Source organism: Charadrius vociferus, unplaced genomic scaffold (assembly GCF_000708025.1).
Source record: "Charadrius vociferus isolate BGI_N301 unplaced genomic scaffold, ASM70802v2 scaffold15, whole genome shotgun sequence".
NCBI classification, from domain to species: Eukaryota; Metazoa; Chordata; class Aves; order Charadriiformes; family Charadriidae; genus Charadrius; species Charadrius vociferus.
Window position 1 is genome coordinate 15611283 of NW_009650064.1, and position 18244 is coordinate 15629526.

Genomic DNA, 18244 nt, shown 5'->3' on the forward strand with positions numbered 1-18244 from the left:
AGCATAAAAAATTATTTAATGGAAACTCATCAGCATTAATGCAGTTTTAGAGCTGTGAGATCTGAAAAGGCTATTGGCTCTGGCTGTCTCATTTTGGAAAGTTTTTCTCAAGAAAGATGCTAAGGGTATAATAATGTAAAAATCTCTTATATTACCATGTACCATTTACCATTACAATCTCAAACTGAATTAGCCAAAGTTGGCCATGTTAGAAAGAGATGTTAATAATCAAATAATCTGGATATGCAGAAGTTTTTATTTTTTGACTATCCAAATTTCTGAAATGCTTTCAGTGCGCCCATTTCTTTTAATTTAACCTGCATATGCTTTAAGCATCAAAAACGTGACAACAATAATTTCTTTTTATTTGTATATATATTTATGAGGTTATATGTTATGGCCTGCACTTTATTTAGCCTGCTCTGCATTTTGTCTCTGCCTGGCTCCCTGCCCACACAGCTGCCCTTGTGCATGACATTGTCTTTATTCTTTCACCTACATCTCCTCTAACAACAGCAGTTCGGCAGTTGCACTGTGTAGGATTCGCTGCACAGCCTTCTTAGTATAATATTCCCCTCTGGTCTTTGTCTTCAGTTGCTGATCGTCTCTTTAGGTTCTGGACCACTTGTTTGTTCTTATTTGAGAAGCTCAAACAAGCATGACTGCTGATCTTCCCTTATCCTGCAAATGCCTTAATGAAAAGGAAATAGCTCAATAACATAAAACTAGTTCTACATTCAAATGACATTTGCATTTGCATTTACATTTGTGTTGTGGTATATAAATCAGTTAAATATGACTTCAGATAAATTTTTTGGGGTCTTAATTTCTTCATAAGGTCTACAAACAAATATTTTCGTAGCTATTTTCTCTGAGAGAGCATTTGCCATGTGAGTAATAACATATTAAAAGGATTTCAGAACTAGATAGTTTGTAAGGACTGTAGTTTTTCACCTGTCTGCATAATCTTGGACAGACCAATCTCTCAGTCCTTTTGTTTTCCCCCCATCAGATCAATCCCCCCACCAACCATACATTTTGACATGTTATTGTGAGGATTATTAGTTTGTTAAGCATTTGAAATACTTTGCGCGTGGCTAACAATATACAACATTTCTAGCCATTGCAGATGCTCCTCTTTAGCTTCACTACATAAAAGTATTTTGAGGGTGAATTCCTGGGACGTGCAGAGTAAACCTTCTACACCTTGAGTTGCCTTGTAGGATGGAAGGAAGGAGCGCTGAGAAGGAAGGAAGGAAGGCTGAGAGAGGCAGCCTCCTTGTTATATGACAAATCTTTTTTGTCCCCATGTAAATCCCACCTCTTCTTAGTGTACTGCATACTCCAGCATTGTAGCAACCTATTTTAAGAGGTCAGGGGGAAGGGTCATAGAAATAGGGCAATGAGGTATAATTGACTGATGAGTCTGCTGATTTTCATCCATCCCTACAGGACCTGCATAGATAGATGAGGGCATTAGTAGCTTACATATGCTAGGTATGCACACAGCCTGCAACAGTGGCAGACAATAGGTGCGTATTTTTTGCCACAGTTTGGAGGATTCTTACCTTCTGTCTCATGATGGGAAGAAATTTACTTCTTATGCTCTCAAAGGGAGTATTAAAGAAGAGGTATCCCTAGTAAATGATGTATTGAAGCAGTGTAATAGTTGTATGGGTATATGCTGAAATAATGGTTCTTTCTTTTAAACCTGTTTTAGACTGGACCAGAATATGGTCAAGGAATGAATCCCATCAGTCGTCTGGCTCAGATCCAACAGGCCAAAAAGGAGAAGGAGCCAGAGTATGTTCTTCTTTCAGAGAGAGGAATGCCTCGCCGTCGAGAGTTTGTTATGCAGGTATCATCTGCTGTCCTGTTAGAGATAATGAATGCCCTTCCCATGTTATGTTGAAACTCAAGCAAAATGGTGGCATAATATGAAGCCGATCCCTCCATGTTTAGCTCTTTGCTTTATGGTCAGTTATACAAGAAAAGTATGAAATACAGCATCAGAAAGCCTGTCTGAACTTTCATCTTTCTCCTGGTGAAACAAATGGCAATTAGGTTATGCGCCTTCTAGATGCTTTTCTTGTGGTGGTTTTGTATTTTTTATACACTTCTTATTTTTATTTCACCTTATGGTTTCTGTCTTTATCCCTGATGATTCATGATTTATTTACTTTTACTTGTCTTTTTGAAAAAAAATTTTTTACTATTGTTGATCAGGGGATTACAATACAAACAAGCATTCTGAAATATGGATATGAATATCTCCATATTACCAAGCATTTTGGTTTAAAAAAACAGTGTTGTAAATCTTTTCAGATTTTCGGTTCCTTTGCGGCTTTGTTCATATCTGAAATACCACATAAAAAGCCTTCCATCATGTCTGTTATCCTGTCCAGTTAAAGACTTTGGACCTAATACAGAAACAGTAGATCATTAATGTTTCTTTAGTTTTTAAATTAAGAACATTCACAAAGATTTCATGTTACTGTGATATTTTGTTAGATACCACAACAGCAGGTTAAGAAAGATTAGGAACAGGAAAGAATTCTTTTCTCTTGTGTTTTCACTCAGAGGTAATTTTGTGCCGAAATAATTCAGAACAGCATACCTCAACATGTTTTGACTTGTTGTCTACAAACCACACCAAAATGCCACTTCCGATTACAAGCAGAACTTATGACGTTCCAGCACGTCCTCCTCCAGAAAATTAGTTACGTTTTCACTTAATTCTTGAAGTCCCTCCTTTATGTCAATCAAGACAGGCTAGCAATCTTCATTTCCCTGGACCTCAGTGGTCTTTCTTGGTGATTTATTATTTTTCTCTCTGAAGCAAAAGAACATATTGGGTTCTTTTTGTTGCAGAATCTGATTTATGAGTATAAACTTGGATTTCTAGCTTTTTATGCTATGTGAAAGTATTTGGAAAAAACTGATCTTCTCACAAACCATCCCTTTTCCCTTGCTCAGACCCTCGTGGGAGTGTCCACAGTTAGAGATGGTTGTGTGAGGCATCAGAAGAGGACTATGTAATGCAATCCAATATTAGAAAGATGGGCTGAAAATTTGGTTTTCCATCAGAGGAGTCTCAATAATTGCAAAATCTTTGGTATGAATAAAAAAAAAATAAAATCTTAAAAGCAGTGAATATGTAGAAGATTCCCTTTTCTACGAAGACTTGTGAAAGAAAGAGTCAAGGAAATCCCATAGATCGGTTGCTTCATTTTGTATACTTTTAAACACCATAGCCCCATTTTTACCCTTTTGTGATATTTTCACACTAAAATCATACTGCTGTTTCTCCCGCCTTCAGGAAGTCTTAGTGGATTCATTATGAAATGCAGAAAATCTTATCAGAATAAAAAGCCTTTGTATAAACTACTTAAACAATGTTTTCATTTAATTTAATTGAATGTGGAAGTAAAATATCCAGAGATAATATGTTCATTTTTATCTGTCACACAAAGAGCAAGTTTAGATGTGATGAAATGGATCCAATTACTTGTCCTGACCACTAGATAAACAGAAGAAAACCTCTGATGACATTAGTTGGTGTTGTGTTCCCAAAGTTAATTTCAGAAAGCTCTTTCTCTTTGTAGTCAGACCTTTAATCCTTGATAGAGGTTATAATAATAGCTAAACCAGTTTTACAGGTCTGAGAAATAGCAGCACATTGATTTATTCTGAGCTATGTTATAAATTATCATTTTGTCTTGTCCCATTAAAGTCCCTCAATTTTATTGCATATAAACTTGTAGCAGATTGGCTATTTTCTAATTGTGGTTGCAGAACTGCATAGAAGATAAGGCTTTTATTTCAAGATTATTAATATTTCTGTCTTAGGTAGCCGAATCTTTCTGTTTAATTATATATGTACTTTGAAGGGATATTCATGATCATTATTATTTATTTACAACCTCCTCTTTGTATGTAGAATTAATTGGTATTTAAGTAAAGAAAAATTAAAACTTTTAGGAAAATAGATACATGATAATTTGAGGCAAGTGTATAATTATTGAATAACATAAATTACTAAATAACTGTTAGTATTTATTTAGCAATTGTATGCCTGTTTTTACAATTTTTTAAAGCTCCTTCCAGACTGTTTCAGGTCTTTGACCTCTGAAGTTTCTTATTTTCAGATCACCTCGACTATTTTATTATTTTTATTTTATTTTGCTTTCCTTTTTTTAACACACTTTTGAAACCATATGCTATTTTAAGAGAAGATTTGGTAAATAAAGTGGCTTAAGGGACAAAATGAAATATAGCTATCAAAGAGCTATGGATATCATGTAAGTGAATAGCAATGATAGTGCTGATATCACAGAGCAGACATATACAGCTTCAGCAGTTCAAGAATGGTACCAAACCCAAGAAATAAGTTAGAACCTGACTCTTTGTGGATATCCATTGTCTACAATTTGTCTTTATTTTGACGTTTTAATTTCTCCTGGTTGTATGAAAGGCATCTTGTTTGTCAGAAACCCTTTGTACAGTACAGACCACAGGTCCAGCAAGGAGCCTTCTTTCCAAAGACTCTTTTGATAAAAGCTTGTCAGGTGTAAGTGCGGCAAAGAAAGCAAGCCCAGACCCCGTGTTCCTTGTGGTGCAACAAAGGGGGAGAAATACGAATATGGGTTTCATCTTTCTTTAGAAACCACTCTTATGTAAATCTCCAGGTTATTGTTTGTGTCTCTTTTGTTCTGGATACTGTCCTGATGATGTTGGGGAGCTGCTGCATGCAATATTCCTACAAGGACAAGGAAGTCCAGATCCTGTAGTGCCTCCCATGTTAAGAAAGAGGGGGGGTCAAGAGCGGGAGAGATGTTCAGTACAGAGAATGGGGTTGGCACAGAGGCTGTTGGAAGAGAAGAAGTGTGTGTGCACTGAGATACAGAAAAATGTAGCTCTTCGGTATGAGTTTGGGGACCTTCTGAAAAATCTAAACAAGCTCCTCTATGTGAAGCCGTATTGTAGTCCCCTTCTGCTCTATCCTTACTTTTCCAAGATTGTATCTTCATCAAAAGAGCTGACGCTTGTTGGTAGGTCAGCAAGATTATTACATGGTGATATTAAAGAGTCTTGCATTTATTGGGATTATGATCGATGTTTTCTTTTTAAGGTAAAAGTAGGTAATGAGATTACTACTGGAACAGGCCCAAACAAGAAAATAGCTAAAAGAAATGCAGCAGAAGCAATGTTACTACAGCTGGGTTACAAAGCCTCTACTCCTCTTCAAGACCAGCCAGAAAAGGTGAGACCCAGTTGTTACGATGCCCACATTTCACCCTTGCCTAGATTTCTTAGCCCTATCAGCTAATCACTTACTAAGAATGGAAGCTTAAACTTGTGCACCCCCTGTTTTAGGGGACTGCTTGTCAGAGATCAACCTTCATTTTGCTACAGCTCTATAGCTACAGTAAGTGCAGCCTCTCCTCCTGTAAGAGTAATTAAGAACAGAAATGTAGTTCCAGAGGATAGTGTGTGTGTGCAAAAGCGTGCATGTGATGTGTGTGCCTATTTCTACTTACAAATCAGGATGAACGTGCCTCTTGCTTTTATTCCATTTTGGGCATCCACGAGAGGACTGAGAGGAATGATGTTATTAATTTTCGTACATGAAGTAGTCATAGTAGTCAATGTTTGTCTTCCCATTGCACATGCACTAAAAGCATTCCAGAAAAATAATGGCCTTTTCAAGTTTCATGACTGAGAGAGAAAATGTGTGTAATTTTTTTTGTGGAGAAGAAATTACATTTTAAATTCGTATGTGTTGCAGGTATGTATTTCCATGTTAGTTATGTGCAACTTAGCACTCCTCTTCTGTCTTGAGTTTATTGATGGAAGGTTTTGTAACCAAAATTGGTTGTTAAGCTTTTGCCTTTTGGATCCTGAAAAGATATTTGGTAAGGTATTTGGCTAAGCTGTGGTCTCTGAACAGCTTCTGTCTTATGTATAGTCACTGCACGTATATATTTTGATCACGGCTTAAGTCTTTGCTGTGGCTGCACCAACTAGCCCAGGTCAACAGGATGTTCTGCTGGACTTTTCTAGGGACCACAAGATAAATCTGAATGTAGTATATATCTATATATATCTTCTGAAACACGGTTTCTTTTTTGTAAGGAAAAAAAAAAAAAAAAAAAGGAAGACACTCTGTTCTATACGTTCTATACTCCTAGCCAGGAAAAGATAAGTGCTGTACTGATTACTTGGTTTCACCTCCTTCTGTTTTAAACTCCTTTGAGAGGAGCAGCTCTGTGTATGCTATTCACACTCACCTTCACTACATCCTCCATGTATATCTTAGTCATATACAAGCGTGCAGTACTCTAAACAGAGTACTTGGAGGCTAGATGGTGTTTCTAGTGAGAACATGCTGTGCAGTCATAGCCTTTTAGAAAAGGCCTGTGACGGAGTCAAATGATAATTCATTTTCACCAGAATGTTGAGACTTTTCTGCTGTAGAAGATACTTCCTACCAGTTTCAATTTTTTCTTCACTCCCAATTTGGCCAAAGGGCTTTTTGAAAAGCAAAGCAAAACAGAAAAGTCAACTTTTTTTTTTTTCTAGTAGGAAAACACAGATTTTCATTCTTGGATTTCAAATTGGCTGAACTATTTTTACTCAGTAATTTTCATAGATGAAGTCTGAAAAAATTCAGCCCACAACATAGTTGCTTTGGAGAGCCCTACACAGTGGAAACTTGTGGTTACGTTGAAATCCATGAAAAAAATTGAGTGGCTAAAACTGGGTGCTGCTTCATTTCTCTACATTTATTAAGCTATTGCTTACAAGTGCATTGTCTTTAAAAAAACAGATTTAATTATGTACTAGCAGACATAGTTATCTTAGAATTGATAGAATAGCATACAATTGCCTGATATTATTCTGAACACAATTAGCAAACATGATACTGTATCCAAAAATGTGAACTACTCAAATTTTATGTAGTGGGAGTATTCATGATCATAGAACAAATTTTTATAGCTTTGTTGGGGTTAAGGACATAAAATATCGAGAACATCTGGCTTTATCTTCTGTGTATAACAGACTGAACATATTTAAAGCAGATACACAAGTTAGTTTGCGCAGATGAAAGCATTTTAATTCTCAAACTAAACTGTGCTGGAGAAGAGGGAAAATAGCCCTTAGATCTCTACCAATTTAAGCATTGCAAAATTCTTTCCATATAAATTGCACAATCAAGATGTACCATCAGGAGATAATTGTTTCTCTCCTTGAATCCAAAATGGGGTGCAGTGTAGATTAGCTGATGTATCAGGTTGGCATCTAAATGGACAATTTCCAGTCATGTTGGTTTTGATGCTTTTAAAAATGGAAACCTTTTTCCCCTGCCCCTCCCCTGGTCCTTTCATCCCCTTCCCCTCCCTTACAAATAAAGCAAAACCAAATTCCATGTTTTTTCCTTAACCCCGGTGCATAAAATTGGTTGTTTTCATGAAGACCTAAGATTGTTGCAAGAGCCATGCATGGTGCTGATGGCAGCACAGGTAAAGAGGTAATCCAGGTAATGTAAAAAAGTAAAGGCTCTGCTCTTTTCTGAAGTAATCCGATTTCTGGAAGAAATAGTAACGGTTATGCAGAGCCCTCAGGAGAGCAATTTGAAAGTGCCCTGGGGGACTTTGCAGCTATCAGAGTTCTAGCTCTACGGATGAGAATGAAGAGTTGTAATGTCTTCCTTTTTTCCTGTTTCCATCCTTTTGTTTCTTGCCACTTCTTCTTGCCACTTTTATTCTCTTAGAAAGAAGAAAACCAGAGTAGGTTACGTTCATGTGAGACAGCAGCACTAAGGATAACTTACTGATAGATGAATTCTTGTTAAATTCCCTATCATCATCAGGTTAATAAACAGTAGAGAGGAATGAGGAGAGTTGGAAATGTTCTTATCATATTTGTAGCAGTGTGCTCGTGCTAATTTTCCTGTCATGTTACAGATGCACAGTATGGATTCATGGCATAACCATGCTGTTGTAACAGACAGCAGTAAATACAGACATGTTTGTGCATTTCATATTGCTTACTCATTTGAAGAACTGTCTTCTTCCATGTTTTCCAATATACGTGTTATCTGCTTCATAGTACGAATAAAATGAATTATGTGAAATTCAAGTGCATGGAGATGGGTGACCAGTTTAAGAGCCAGCTCTAATATCCACCCTCCCTTTCCACTAAATATTTCCCATTTTTCTTGCATATTGCCTAGGCTGTAAGCACATTGGGATGTACATGATGAGGAAAGGCAAGGAAACAATCATTGGAATAGCTGCTTTGCATAGTGTGCTCTTTCCCTGGGAAAACATGTGATCTAGAAGTCTGCATTACAACATGATAGTAATCTAAACAGCCTTAACGTAACCTCCGAGATGCAGGGGCAGATTTCAACTGGCTGATCCTCCTTCGCATCTCTTCTGCTTTCCAATCGACCCTGTCTTCCAGAGCAAATGATTACAACTCTGCCATGGCCTATAGACTGCTTGGCTGCAAGATTTTCTGTTTGCGTATAAAATCCCAGTGAAATCTGAAAAGGATCATTTGTTTCGCATTCATCGAGCTGGTTGTCAATAGCTCCTAGTTCATGAGGAAGCCTGGACTTGTTTATTCTCGTTTACCCATAAATCTAGAACACTGCCGTCTTATTTACTCTGCAGATTTCAGGAATGGCCTCGTTTTGAACGTCTGCGTTAATTGCGCCCCCTTTCTGTGTCAGAGTAATGCTGAGTGTTAAACATAATAAAATTAATTTGAAGACAATTAGCTTCCTCAAAAAAAGTCTATATATTAAAATAATGGAAAATTGCAATCGTTTTCTGCTTCCACTTCAGTAACTAAATGGATTCCTAGCAAGTAAATATTTTAAAATTACACCCAAAGTACTTTGTAATGTTTATGCATTCTTTCATAGGCAGATATTAGGATCTTCTTGGTTTAGAATGTAATTTCTCTGTTGTCTGTGTATGTTTTCAGTAGAGAGCTGCTTAAAACATTTGATTTTAAGTCTGATTTGGTAACATATTGAGTTGAGCCTAATCCTTGGGGAAACATTTATATTTCAGTGTTAGGCAATAGTTGCTAATGTTTATTCATGAAGGGTACATTCCTCAAATAACCTATTTTAGACAAAAATTAAGATGTGTTAGCAAAGTTTTGTGAGCAGACGTAGCAATCCCAAGTCATCCTTGTTAGAACCTCTCAACTAAATTTATAAATGTGAATGTTCTGTTTAAGGAGTAGTTTGCTCTTTACTTACTTGTCTTTTTCTACCTGTTTCAGCTTGGAGAAAACAAGAGTTGGAACGGCCAGAATGTTGGGTTTCCTGAGCCAACAAGTAACAGTAAGTATTGCTCTCTAAATTTATATTTATACTTACTTCTCTTTGTCTCTGTAGGATTTGGATTATTCAAGACAATTGAAATGCCTTCTGTAAATATTTTAAAGTTTTTATTGCAATTAGATGAATTAACTCTTGAGTGTCTTCTGTGTGAATATAGACATGAATGAGTGCAGGAACAAGAAGATTTTTATTTACGCATTCAATCATTGAATCCTTCAGGTTGTAAGAGATTTTAGGTCAGCTAAACTGCCTGCTCAAATCAGGGTAGGTACAGAGTTCAGACAAGTTTGCTTATGTCTTTTTCCAGTTCTCCAAGGATGGAGTTTCCATAGCTTCTCTGGGCAGCGTGTTCCAATGCCTGATTGTCTTCACATTGACTTTTTTTCCTTTTATCCCAGTTAGAACATGTGTTTGTTTATGACTGTGATATCTTGTTCTTCTGCTGCATGCCTCAGTAATGTGCCTGGCTCCATCTTTTTGACAACCTCTTCTTAGGTATTGGAAGGCTGCTACTAGGTGCCCCGAAGTCTACCACTGTCCTCTAAGCCTGATCATCCAAACAGTTTTTCATCATCTAGTAATTCATCTACCTAGACTCCAACATCCCAGCTTGGATACAAGGATACCGCAAGAGACATGATGTCAAAAGCCTTACTAAAGCCAAAGTAAATGACATCCACTGCTCTCCCTTCATTCATAAATCCAGTCATTTTATCATAAAAGGCAATCAGGTTGTTGAGGCTTTTTTTTATCCTTGGTAAATTCATGCTGATTGTTCCCAATGTTTTTTCTCCTCTGTGTGCCCGCAAATGATTTAAAGAGGACTTACTACATGATTTTCCCAGAGGCTAAAGTAAAGCTGACCAGCAGGTCTTTTTTGATGATGATGCCTTTCTCCAGGCATTGGAGACCTCTCCTGATCTCCATGACTTTTTGAAGATAATAGAGGGTGGCTTCCCACTGACATAAGCCGGTTGACTCAGCACGCTGTGATATATCCCATTTGGTCCAATGGACTCATATGGGCTGAAAATTGCTCAAGATATCCTTGACTCTGAGCGGCTTTTACTGCTGGAAGTTTCTCTCTTCCTTGAGTCCTATCTATAGGCACAAAGGTCTGAGAGACCTTGTTGGTGAAGACTAACTTCAGTTTCATTGTACTAGGTAATGAATAGGACAGGCCTTTGTGATTTTAGAACTAGATTTTCACTGGCTTTGGAATTACTGTTGAGAGTAATCCTCAACTAAGGATTGCACTAGAAACACACACTTGAGCTTCAGAAACACACACATTGTGTTTCCCTGAAAGAAAAGATTCTACTGGATCTAGGACTTCTCATCAATTGCTTCCTTCCAGCCTTATCATCAATCCCAATCAATGCTTCTAGATGATTTGTGTTTGCATTGTCAAAATCTCTAAGGACATGGCCCATGAAACATCTGCAAATGTTAACATCTTCAAATGTTAACATATTGGAGTTTGGAACAGCAGAATAAGACCTCAAGCTCTTCTCTCCTGTCCTTGCAGTGTTTTGTAGCAAAGATATTTATAGATGACATCATGACCACCTACTACACCAACAAGAAAAAACAATCCCTTTCCCAGGCTTCATCTGGCAAGAAAACTTTGGCAGTCGTACATGTAAATCCAAATCTAGAAGGAGAACACAAAGGCAAAATCACTCAACAGGAGACAAGATCAACAAAAATTATATTTTAAACTTGGGCTGACCAAAAGGGCTTTTTCTTTTCCCCAACAGATTTACCTGCTCACAGACCTTTTTGCAGCAATCACAGGCCATGGTGCAGAAACAGGTTTTCAGTCTGGGATGATTTTCTGATGAGCAAAAGACATTCCTAAGTGCCCTCATTTCCATTCTTCTGATACGCAATTAAATTGGAAATCAAAGGAGATGTAGCTAACATGTCAATAGCCACAGAGCATTTATTTCTGACAGTGCTGTTCAGAGACCACTGTGCTCATTCCCTTAACTCCTTTTTTGAGGGTTCCAGTCCGGAGGCAATGTGAATGATACTCAGCTCTTTGAAGTGCCTAATTTTTTCTTTCAGAGGGATTGTTCTACCCTTTTGCAAAATAGGAAGGGTTTGAACCCAAAATGCTATCAACAGGCACTTTTTTTTTTACTTTTTTTTTAACTCTTCACCTCATAAAGGGCCTTTCTGTTCTAGGGTATTTTTTTTTTAAATTTACAGCTTAACTGTGATTTCCGTATAAAGACATAGGAGGAGACTGAATCTGTTATGGTTATGTAGAGAACAGATCAGCCTTTCTTAACCTTACAGTCTCATCCAGGATTCATAGAAGACATAGAAATGCATTTTTCTTCTCTAAACATGTTACTGTGATATCAGCCCTGGCTGAATGGATTTCTAATAGGTCGTCTTTTTGAGTTTTTCATTGAAACCTTTCTTGGCACTTCTAAACTAAAATGACCTTTCTGCTAGAATTATGAATCTGCTGTATCGATTGGTATTCTATTAAAGTATATATAGAAAAACGCAGTAGTAGTTTCTATACAGTAGATCTTTCAATGTGTAAGTATCATGCCATTCTGAAAATATAGCATTTATTTGTAATATGTAGGAAGGAACCACAGATTCCCGGGTAGAAAATGCGGTGAACGTTTTTTGTGTGTTATTTAGGTAACCTGTAATTTCAGCTGATACCTTCCTACTGAATGGCTCTATGAAAAGGCCTGTTTTTCAGGATGCGACTGAGGTCAGAGGATTGCAGCATTTGGAGAAGATCTAGGCAGTATCACCTGATATTTCTCACCAGTTTTCTGTAGACATACTTGTTGAAATACTGTGCTGATGTTTAGTAGGGGGATGGTCTGCCAGTACATATTTACCTGTGAGCACTTCGCTTGCTCTTCTTCTGGAAGAATATTATATGCTAGCTTCCCACACAGGGAATGCATAAAAAACCCTGAAGAAGAACTAGTATTTTTAAGAGTTTTCCCTGCACACACCCATTGATCTTCCCCTAAGCCTCAGAGTCCAAGATAACGTCAGAGCTTTGTAGTCAAGGAGAAATGAGGAAGTTTGAAGTGCCTGCTCCTTTTGAATGAAAGAAGAGATCACTTGCATGCGTGATCTCTCATGCACCTGTGAAGTGCAGGGTTTTTTAAGGCAGTTCCAAACAAATTCCACTGTTTGAGATCAAAAATGTCACATACTTTCAGGTATGACGATGCTAGTTTATATTTAAGAACAACAGTTATCGGTAGGTGTTATCTACCCTTGCAGTGTCAGCATTATTGTAGGACGTTTTAAAGAGGGCGAATGGAGCAACTTCCTCCCTTCTACATCCTTGTTTATAAAAGAAATGTACAGTTTGCATTTCGTAGAATCATAGAATGGTTTACGATGGAAGGGACCTTAAAGATCATCTAGTTCCACCCCCCCTGCCATGGGCAGGGACCCCGCCCGTTATACCAGGTTGCTCAAAGCCCCATCCAGCTGGCCTTGAACACCTCCAGGGATGGAGCTTCCACAACTTCTCTGGGCAACCTGTTCCAGTATCTCACCACCCTCAAAGTGAAAAATTTCTTCCTAATATCTAATCTAAACCTACCCTCTTCCAGTTTGAAGCCATTCCCCTTCATCCTGGCACTACATGCCCTTGTACAAAGTCCCTCCCCACTTTCCCATAGGCCCCCTTTAGGTACTGGAAGGGGCCCTAAAACCTAACTTTCAGTGGTCTTGAAAATCTGAGACTCTGAGTTTGCTACGTCTACCATTTGGCAGCTCATACTCAGATTTCCAGTAATTTTATTCCAGGAAAACAATTGTGTCCTGTTAGGACACTGTGCATCAGGTCCCCTTTCCAGGCAGATACTCTTTCTTTGTATGCATAATGCACTGTGTTTCCATCTGAAACCGTGTGAAATAAAACTGGAATAGTAAAGTGAAGGTGTATACCTTAGTACAACAAAACCAAAAATTATAACAGTTCTATATTTTAGGACAGTTGAAGAACAGATTTCATTGTACCCTGATTACGTAGTTTGTTTTTGCTGGGAAATATCCTTCAGTCTGTATCCTCCTGTGTACTCGTTCAATGCATTTTTGGTATTACCTATTAAATATCCTTGAAAATTAACATCTCCTGTTCCCCTCTGTCGTGTACTTTTGCAGCTATCCTTGCAGCACTTCTGTTCCTCCTACTCACTGGCAAAGCTTCTTCCCACAGGTTTACCTCTTTACCTTTCCTCTTCATTTCACAATCTTAAAGAAGAAACAAGAAGCTATTTGTTTCTTGGTTTGGGTTATCTTAGACATTTTTCACAAATGAATTAACAATAACCTTGAGTGAATTTTTTCCCTGATGCTTCTGGAAGAGACACTGAGACACTGTGGGCAGACCACAAGCATTTGCAGCCCATACAGGAGATGTTTACTGTCAACAGAATGCTCATTTATCTCTCTGGATTTGACTTATGCAGTTATCAACAAAAACAAAACATGAAACAAATGAACAATCCTAATGCAAAGTGCATTTTCTTGGGAACATATTTTGGTTTTATATTTCTGGAAGGGGTAATCACAAACAACATACAGTATGTGTTCTAGGACAAGCTGTAGATGAGCTATGAAGGACAAAAATATATAAAAATAAAGGAAAAAAATAACAGTGTTTTTATATATTATAAATCTATTGAGAAAAAAATGTCCCTGACTATTTTTATATGTTCCCCAGCCTCAATTTTCCATACTATAGTTTTCCTTTATCTATTTCCCCCAGTTTTGGGAGTCACAAAGTAAGTATTGAAAACTCATGATAAAAAAAAATATTCAGAGCAATCCTACCTCTCTGTAAAGGACAGGCTCTTTGTTTTTCTTGCCTAACATTTTATTACTAGGGATTCGTGCATGACTTTACAGTCTTTGTTCTTCAGAGTACATCTGCTCCTGCTGTTTTTTCCCCACCTGAAATCATAATCATTTGTTTGTGACATCACAATTAGTTACTGTGAAGATGATTAGATTGTCACCAACAGATGATTATGATTTCAGATGGTAAATGAGCAGCAGGAGCAGATGATCTCCTAAGGAACAAAGATACTTGATCTCATGCAATTGTTTTCAGTTAAAAAAAAAAAAAAAGCAATGAGAAAAAAGCAAATAGATATTCAGAAGAGTTTCTTAAGTCTGTGAAGAGGAAATTTGAGCATTTTTCCATAAATAACTTGTATTTTAGTATTTAAAAAAAATCTACTTAAATAATAAGAGATTAAGAATATAAGAAAGATAAAAAATATTAAAATATATGGTGTTATTTTAAGCCCTAACTGTATGGTTACATTTGAATTCTTAATTAGATGTTTCTTCGCCATTTTTTTGGGAGAAAATAAATGCAAAATAAATCATATATTTATGAAATTTTGCATCCAAATACATGGTCGCTTTAGAGTAAACAAAATTTATGTGAACCTTATCATTCTCGCCCTCACTAGTTTTATAGACTCATTTTTTTATAGTCCTCTACATGTTTATTTTTCAAGTGGGGATGTTGGTGAAGACTTCCAGTAGATAATTTAATACCCTTGAATTTCCATGAACAGTAACTGAAGCCTACAGTTTGGAAATAAAGGTTTTGTTTTGTATTTCAGACATTTTTAGTTGGAATTTATATGTGTTATATTTTGCTGAAATGCTTAATTCTTTTTGGGTGTATTTCAAAGATGAGTTGCAGTGGATTGTATGCGTTTTTGCTTGCTAAGTACTACTGTTTCATTGGACTTCACTTTTGAATTGCTTCCAAACTTCCTAAACTTTGTCAACTATAATACATTCTTGCTAGGAATTAGACTGATACATCACTAAAAATTTGTTGAATTATTTGTCGTTCTGAATAGAAACCACAGTGAGAGGGGTTGAGAACACCACTTACTTGATGAAGCACAGGCCACAGAACAGTAGTTTTCCATCTCTTTGGTGTGGGGTTTTTTGTTTTGTTTTCTGGGTTTTTTTAGCAAACATACTGTCAGATGAACTTTGTACCATCGCTGTGTGTTTCAGGGAGCAGTTCCATCAGCTGAGCCACTTGTCTACACTCTGTATGTCTCATGACCTTGGCTAGAGTCTCTTATAGCAGTTGGTTACGTTTAAATAACACCTTACCTCTGGAGCTGCTCAGTTGATGTGCATTTAAAAAAAAAAAGATTCATGCCATCCTCTAGAAAGAGTCTGAGATACTAAATTTTCTTTCTAACTGAAGACATAGGAAAATTAAATTTAGAGGCAGAGGAGGTTTGTCCAGTTTTGTTTCTTTCCTGAGTTACTGAAGCTAGGAATTCTGTGCTGTATTTGGCATTATTAATAATTAATGTGATATTTTTCAGTTTTATCTAGCAATGAGAACGAGACAATAATCCATCCAGAATAATACCAATTAAATACAACTTGCATATATTTTTTGAAATAGTTGAAAAAACTTCTAAAACACCTAATATTAAAAAATACCTAATATTAACAAAACAGGGAAGGGAGTGTTGTTATTTTTTCCTCGCTGTTTTGAGAACTGGTGGCAAGATCCAAATTAGCATTTTTGTGTGTAAGTGGGATTTGGGCACAACTCAGGTGTGTAAGACCACAACTGCAATTTGTCCTCCTCTTTTCCCCACATTTCCCTTTTTGAGATGCTCATTTAGGTGCTTGAAGTACTGCAAGTTTTACGTCTTCAGATGTGATGCTTTCTTTGCTGAGTTTAGAGTACGATATTTATTTCTAACACACTCGGTGTTTTAAACATGCATCCAGAAAGCTGGGAGACTCAGATTCATTTTCCTATCTTAGCCAGAAGGAGAGTACTCATGGGGTGCAGAGTAATCTGGATGTCAGCTGCTTTTGGAGATGTGTTTCTAGTATCATGATTTGCAGGCAGAAAAAAAAAAAATTAGATGCTGTCAAAATGCAAGAAATCTACAGAGAAGGAGTAATCTAAAGGAATTGTGACTTTGTAGTCTGTCTATTGATTAAAGCGCTTGCGAGTGAAGGTGCAGATATGTATTGTGGTGTTCCCTGGTTGGTTTTACACGTATTATATTCTGCATATTTTAGATACAGGTTAAAAAAAAAAAGTATTACAAGCCACCTGCTGCCTGGTTCTTGAGTAGTATGGATTGTGCATATGTAAGAAACATACTCTTGGGCTTTGAGGGTTGTGATGCCCTCAGGCTGAGAAGGAACCCAAGTCTTAGCTTTCTAGGAGACTGCTTAACCATTAAGCTCTTGATGTATAGAATATATAAAGAGGGAACAGCCATCATGACAGTAGATAGCCACCTCTGTGGGTAGAGGTAATTTCAGAGAAATTCTTTTGTTTTTCCTGGTCCCCTAAAATTCCTATACGAGTTACATTTGTGCAAGGTTGCTAGTCTATTCCTTTGAAAAAACTGCATGTGAAATAGCAACACAGAGCTCTTTTTTGATGTTAACTCTCGATTTCAGATTTAATAATGTAATTCTGCAAATTATCTGCGTTTGGATTTCTGTCTTTGGTCAAGTAAATGAAGCAGTATCACACAATTAACCTCAATACTGTGTTTCTCTAAATACTTTCAGTTTTCTGAAGTCTTTTCTCCTTTTCCTACTCCCTTCCCCCAACCTGGAACCCATCCTTGCTCTAGGATAATAATGCCCTTGAAGAATTGAATCACTTGAACTGAGGTTTTATTGCTGTCAGAACCAAGACTTAATTCTCCATTCTCTCCTCCATCCCCTTTCCTTTACATCAAACATCTTATCCCTATGACTTCCACTCCCCCACTGCTTTCTCCTCCTCTCATTTCATCTTCACTCATACCTATGCTGTGCTTGTTGATGTCCCCCTTGACCTTCTTGGCTTCGGCAACCTCTCTATCCTTGTCTACTAGACTTGCTCATTCTTTCATCTCTTCTACATGTGGGTCATGCCTTTGTTTTCATCATCACAATTCTCATTCCCCTTTTAATCTGTTAATGAATAGTCTTGCCTGCACAGGTCACCTCCAGTTGCACTTAGGCACTCTCCTAATTGCTTTACCCCCTCAAAAATGACTTTCTTGCAGCTTTTACGAGCACCTTGATCTGCCAGCTCACTAGCTTGATTTGCTTCTGCTCCAAATTTGCTGATCCTCTTTACTGATGAGAATACTGTTCTTCCTTCTGCATTTAGATTGGTTCTTTTCAGGACCTGCTTCATCTTCATCTTAGGTTATCTGGTACACTGATATATTGTTGGAAACTTTTGATGCAGAAATTATCATGTAAAAATAATGGTGTAGGTGTTTTGTCTGTCTGTTGGAATATTTCATAGAATGTCCTGTAGAAATTCCCCCCTGCAAACACTAGGTCTTATTTTTACCAAAATCTTATGTTCCCAAGCAAGAGTAAAGCTGTGGGAGATTTCAAGGGACTGTGCTCACATGAGTTAAACACCAAATCTTACAGAAAATGCATGCAATTTATGTCTCCAGCAATACTGCGACTTCCTTTTTGGCTGTACAGAAAATGTTCTGGTGAAATTGAGGATATCAAGACCCGACTTTGTGAAGAACTAAATAGTATTTACTTCAGCGTCACAGTTATTTTAAGGTTAAATAAACTAGTATTTTAATGGGTGACTTTATATAACATCAGTTTGTTTAAGGTCATGTAGACGAGATCTTTTGATTGAAAGACATTGTGTAACGACAAAACATTTTTTCATGTCTGAATATCGCAGTAGCTGGTGACTTAGAAATACCACAGATAGCTGTGTTAAGTAGGTAATGATTGCATCTTGGTATTTCAAGCCAAGATTGTGTGTAGACTATTACTGAGAACATAATGGCCATACTATTTGCCTATTCAGTTGTTTGACTGACGTTTTCT

General features: G+C 37.2%; 1 protein-coding gene across 4 annotated transcripts in view; it reads left to right on the forward strand.

Annotated features, from left to right (window-relative positions):
* The window catches only part of STAU2 (staufen double-stranded RNA binding protein 2), a 148383-nt gene that overhangs the window by 47602 nt on the left and 82537 nt on the right, over positions 1-18244 (forward strand). For all 4 annotated transcript variants that reach the window (XM_009891898.1, XM_009891900.1, XM_009891897.1 and 1 more), the window contains 3 exons: positions 1721-1858; positions 5132-5263; positions 9304-9364. In XM_009891898.1, the coding sequence (XP_009890200.1) occupies positions 1721-1858; positions 5132-5263; positions 9304-9364 (331 nt within the window). The remainder of the gene's footprint in view (positions 1-1720; positions 1859-5131; positions 5264-9303; positions 9365-18244) is intronic.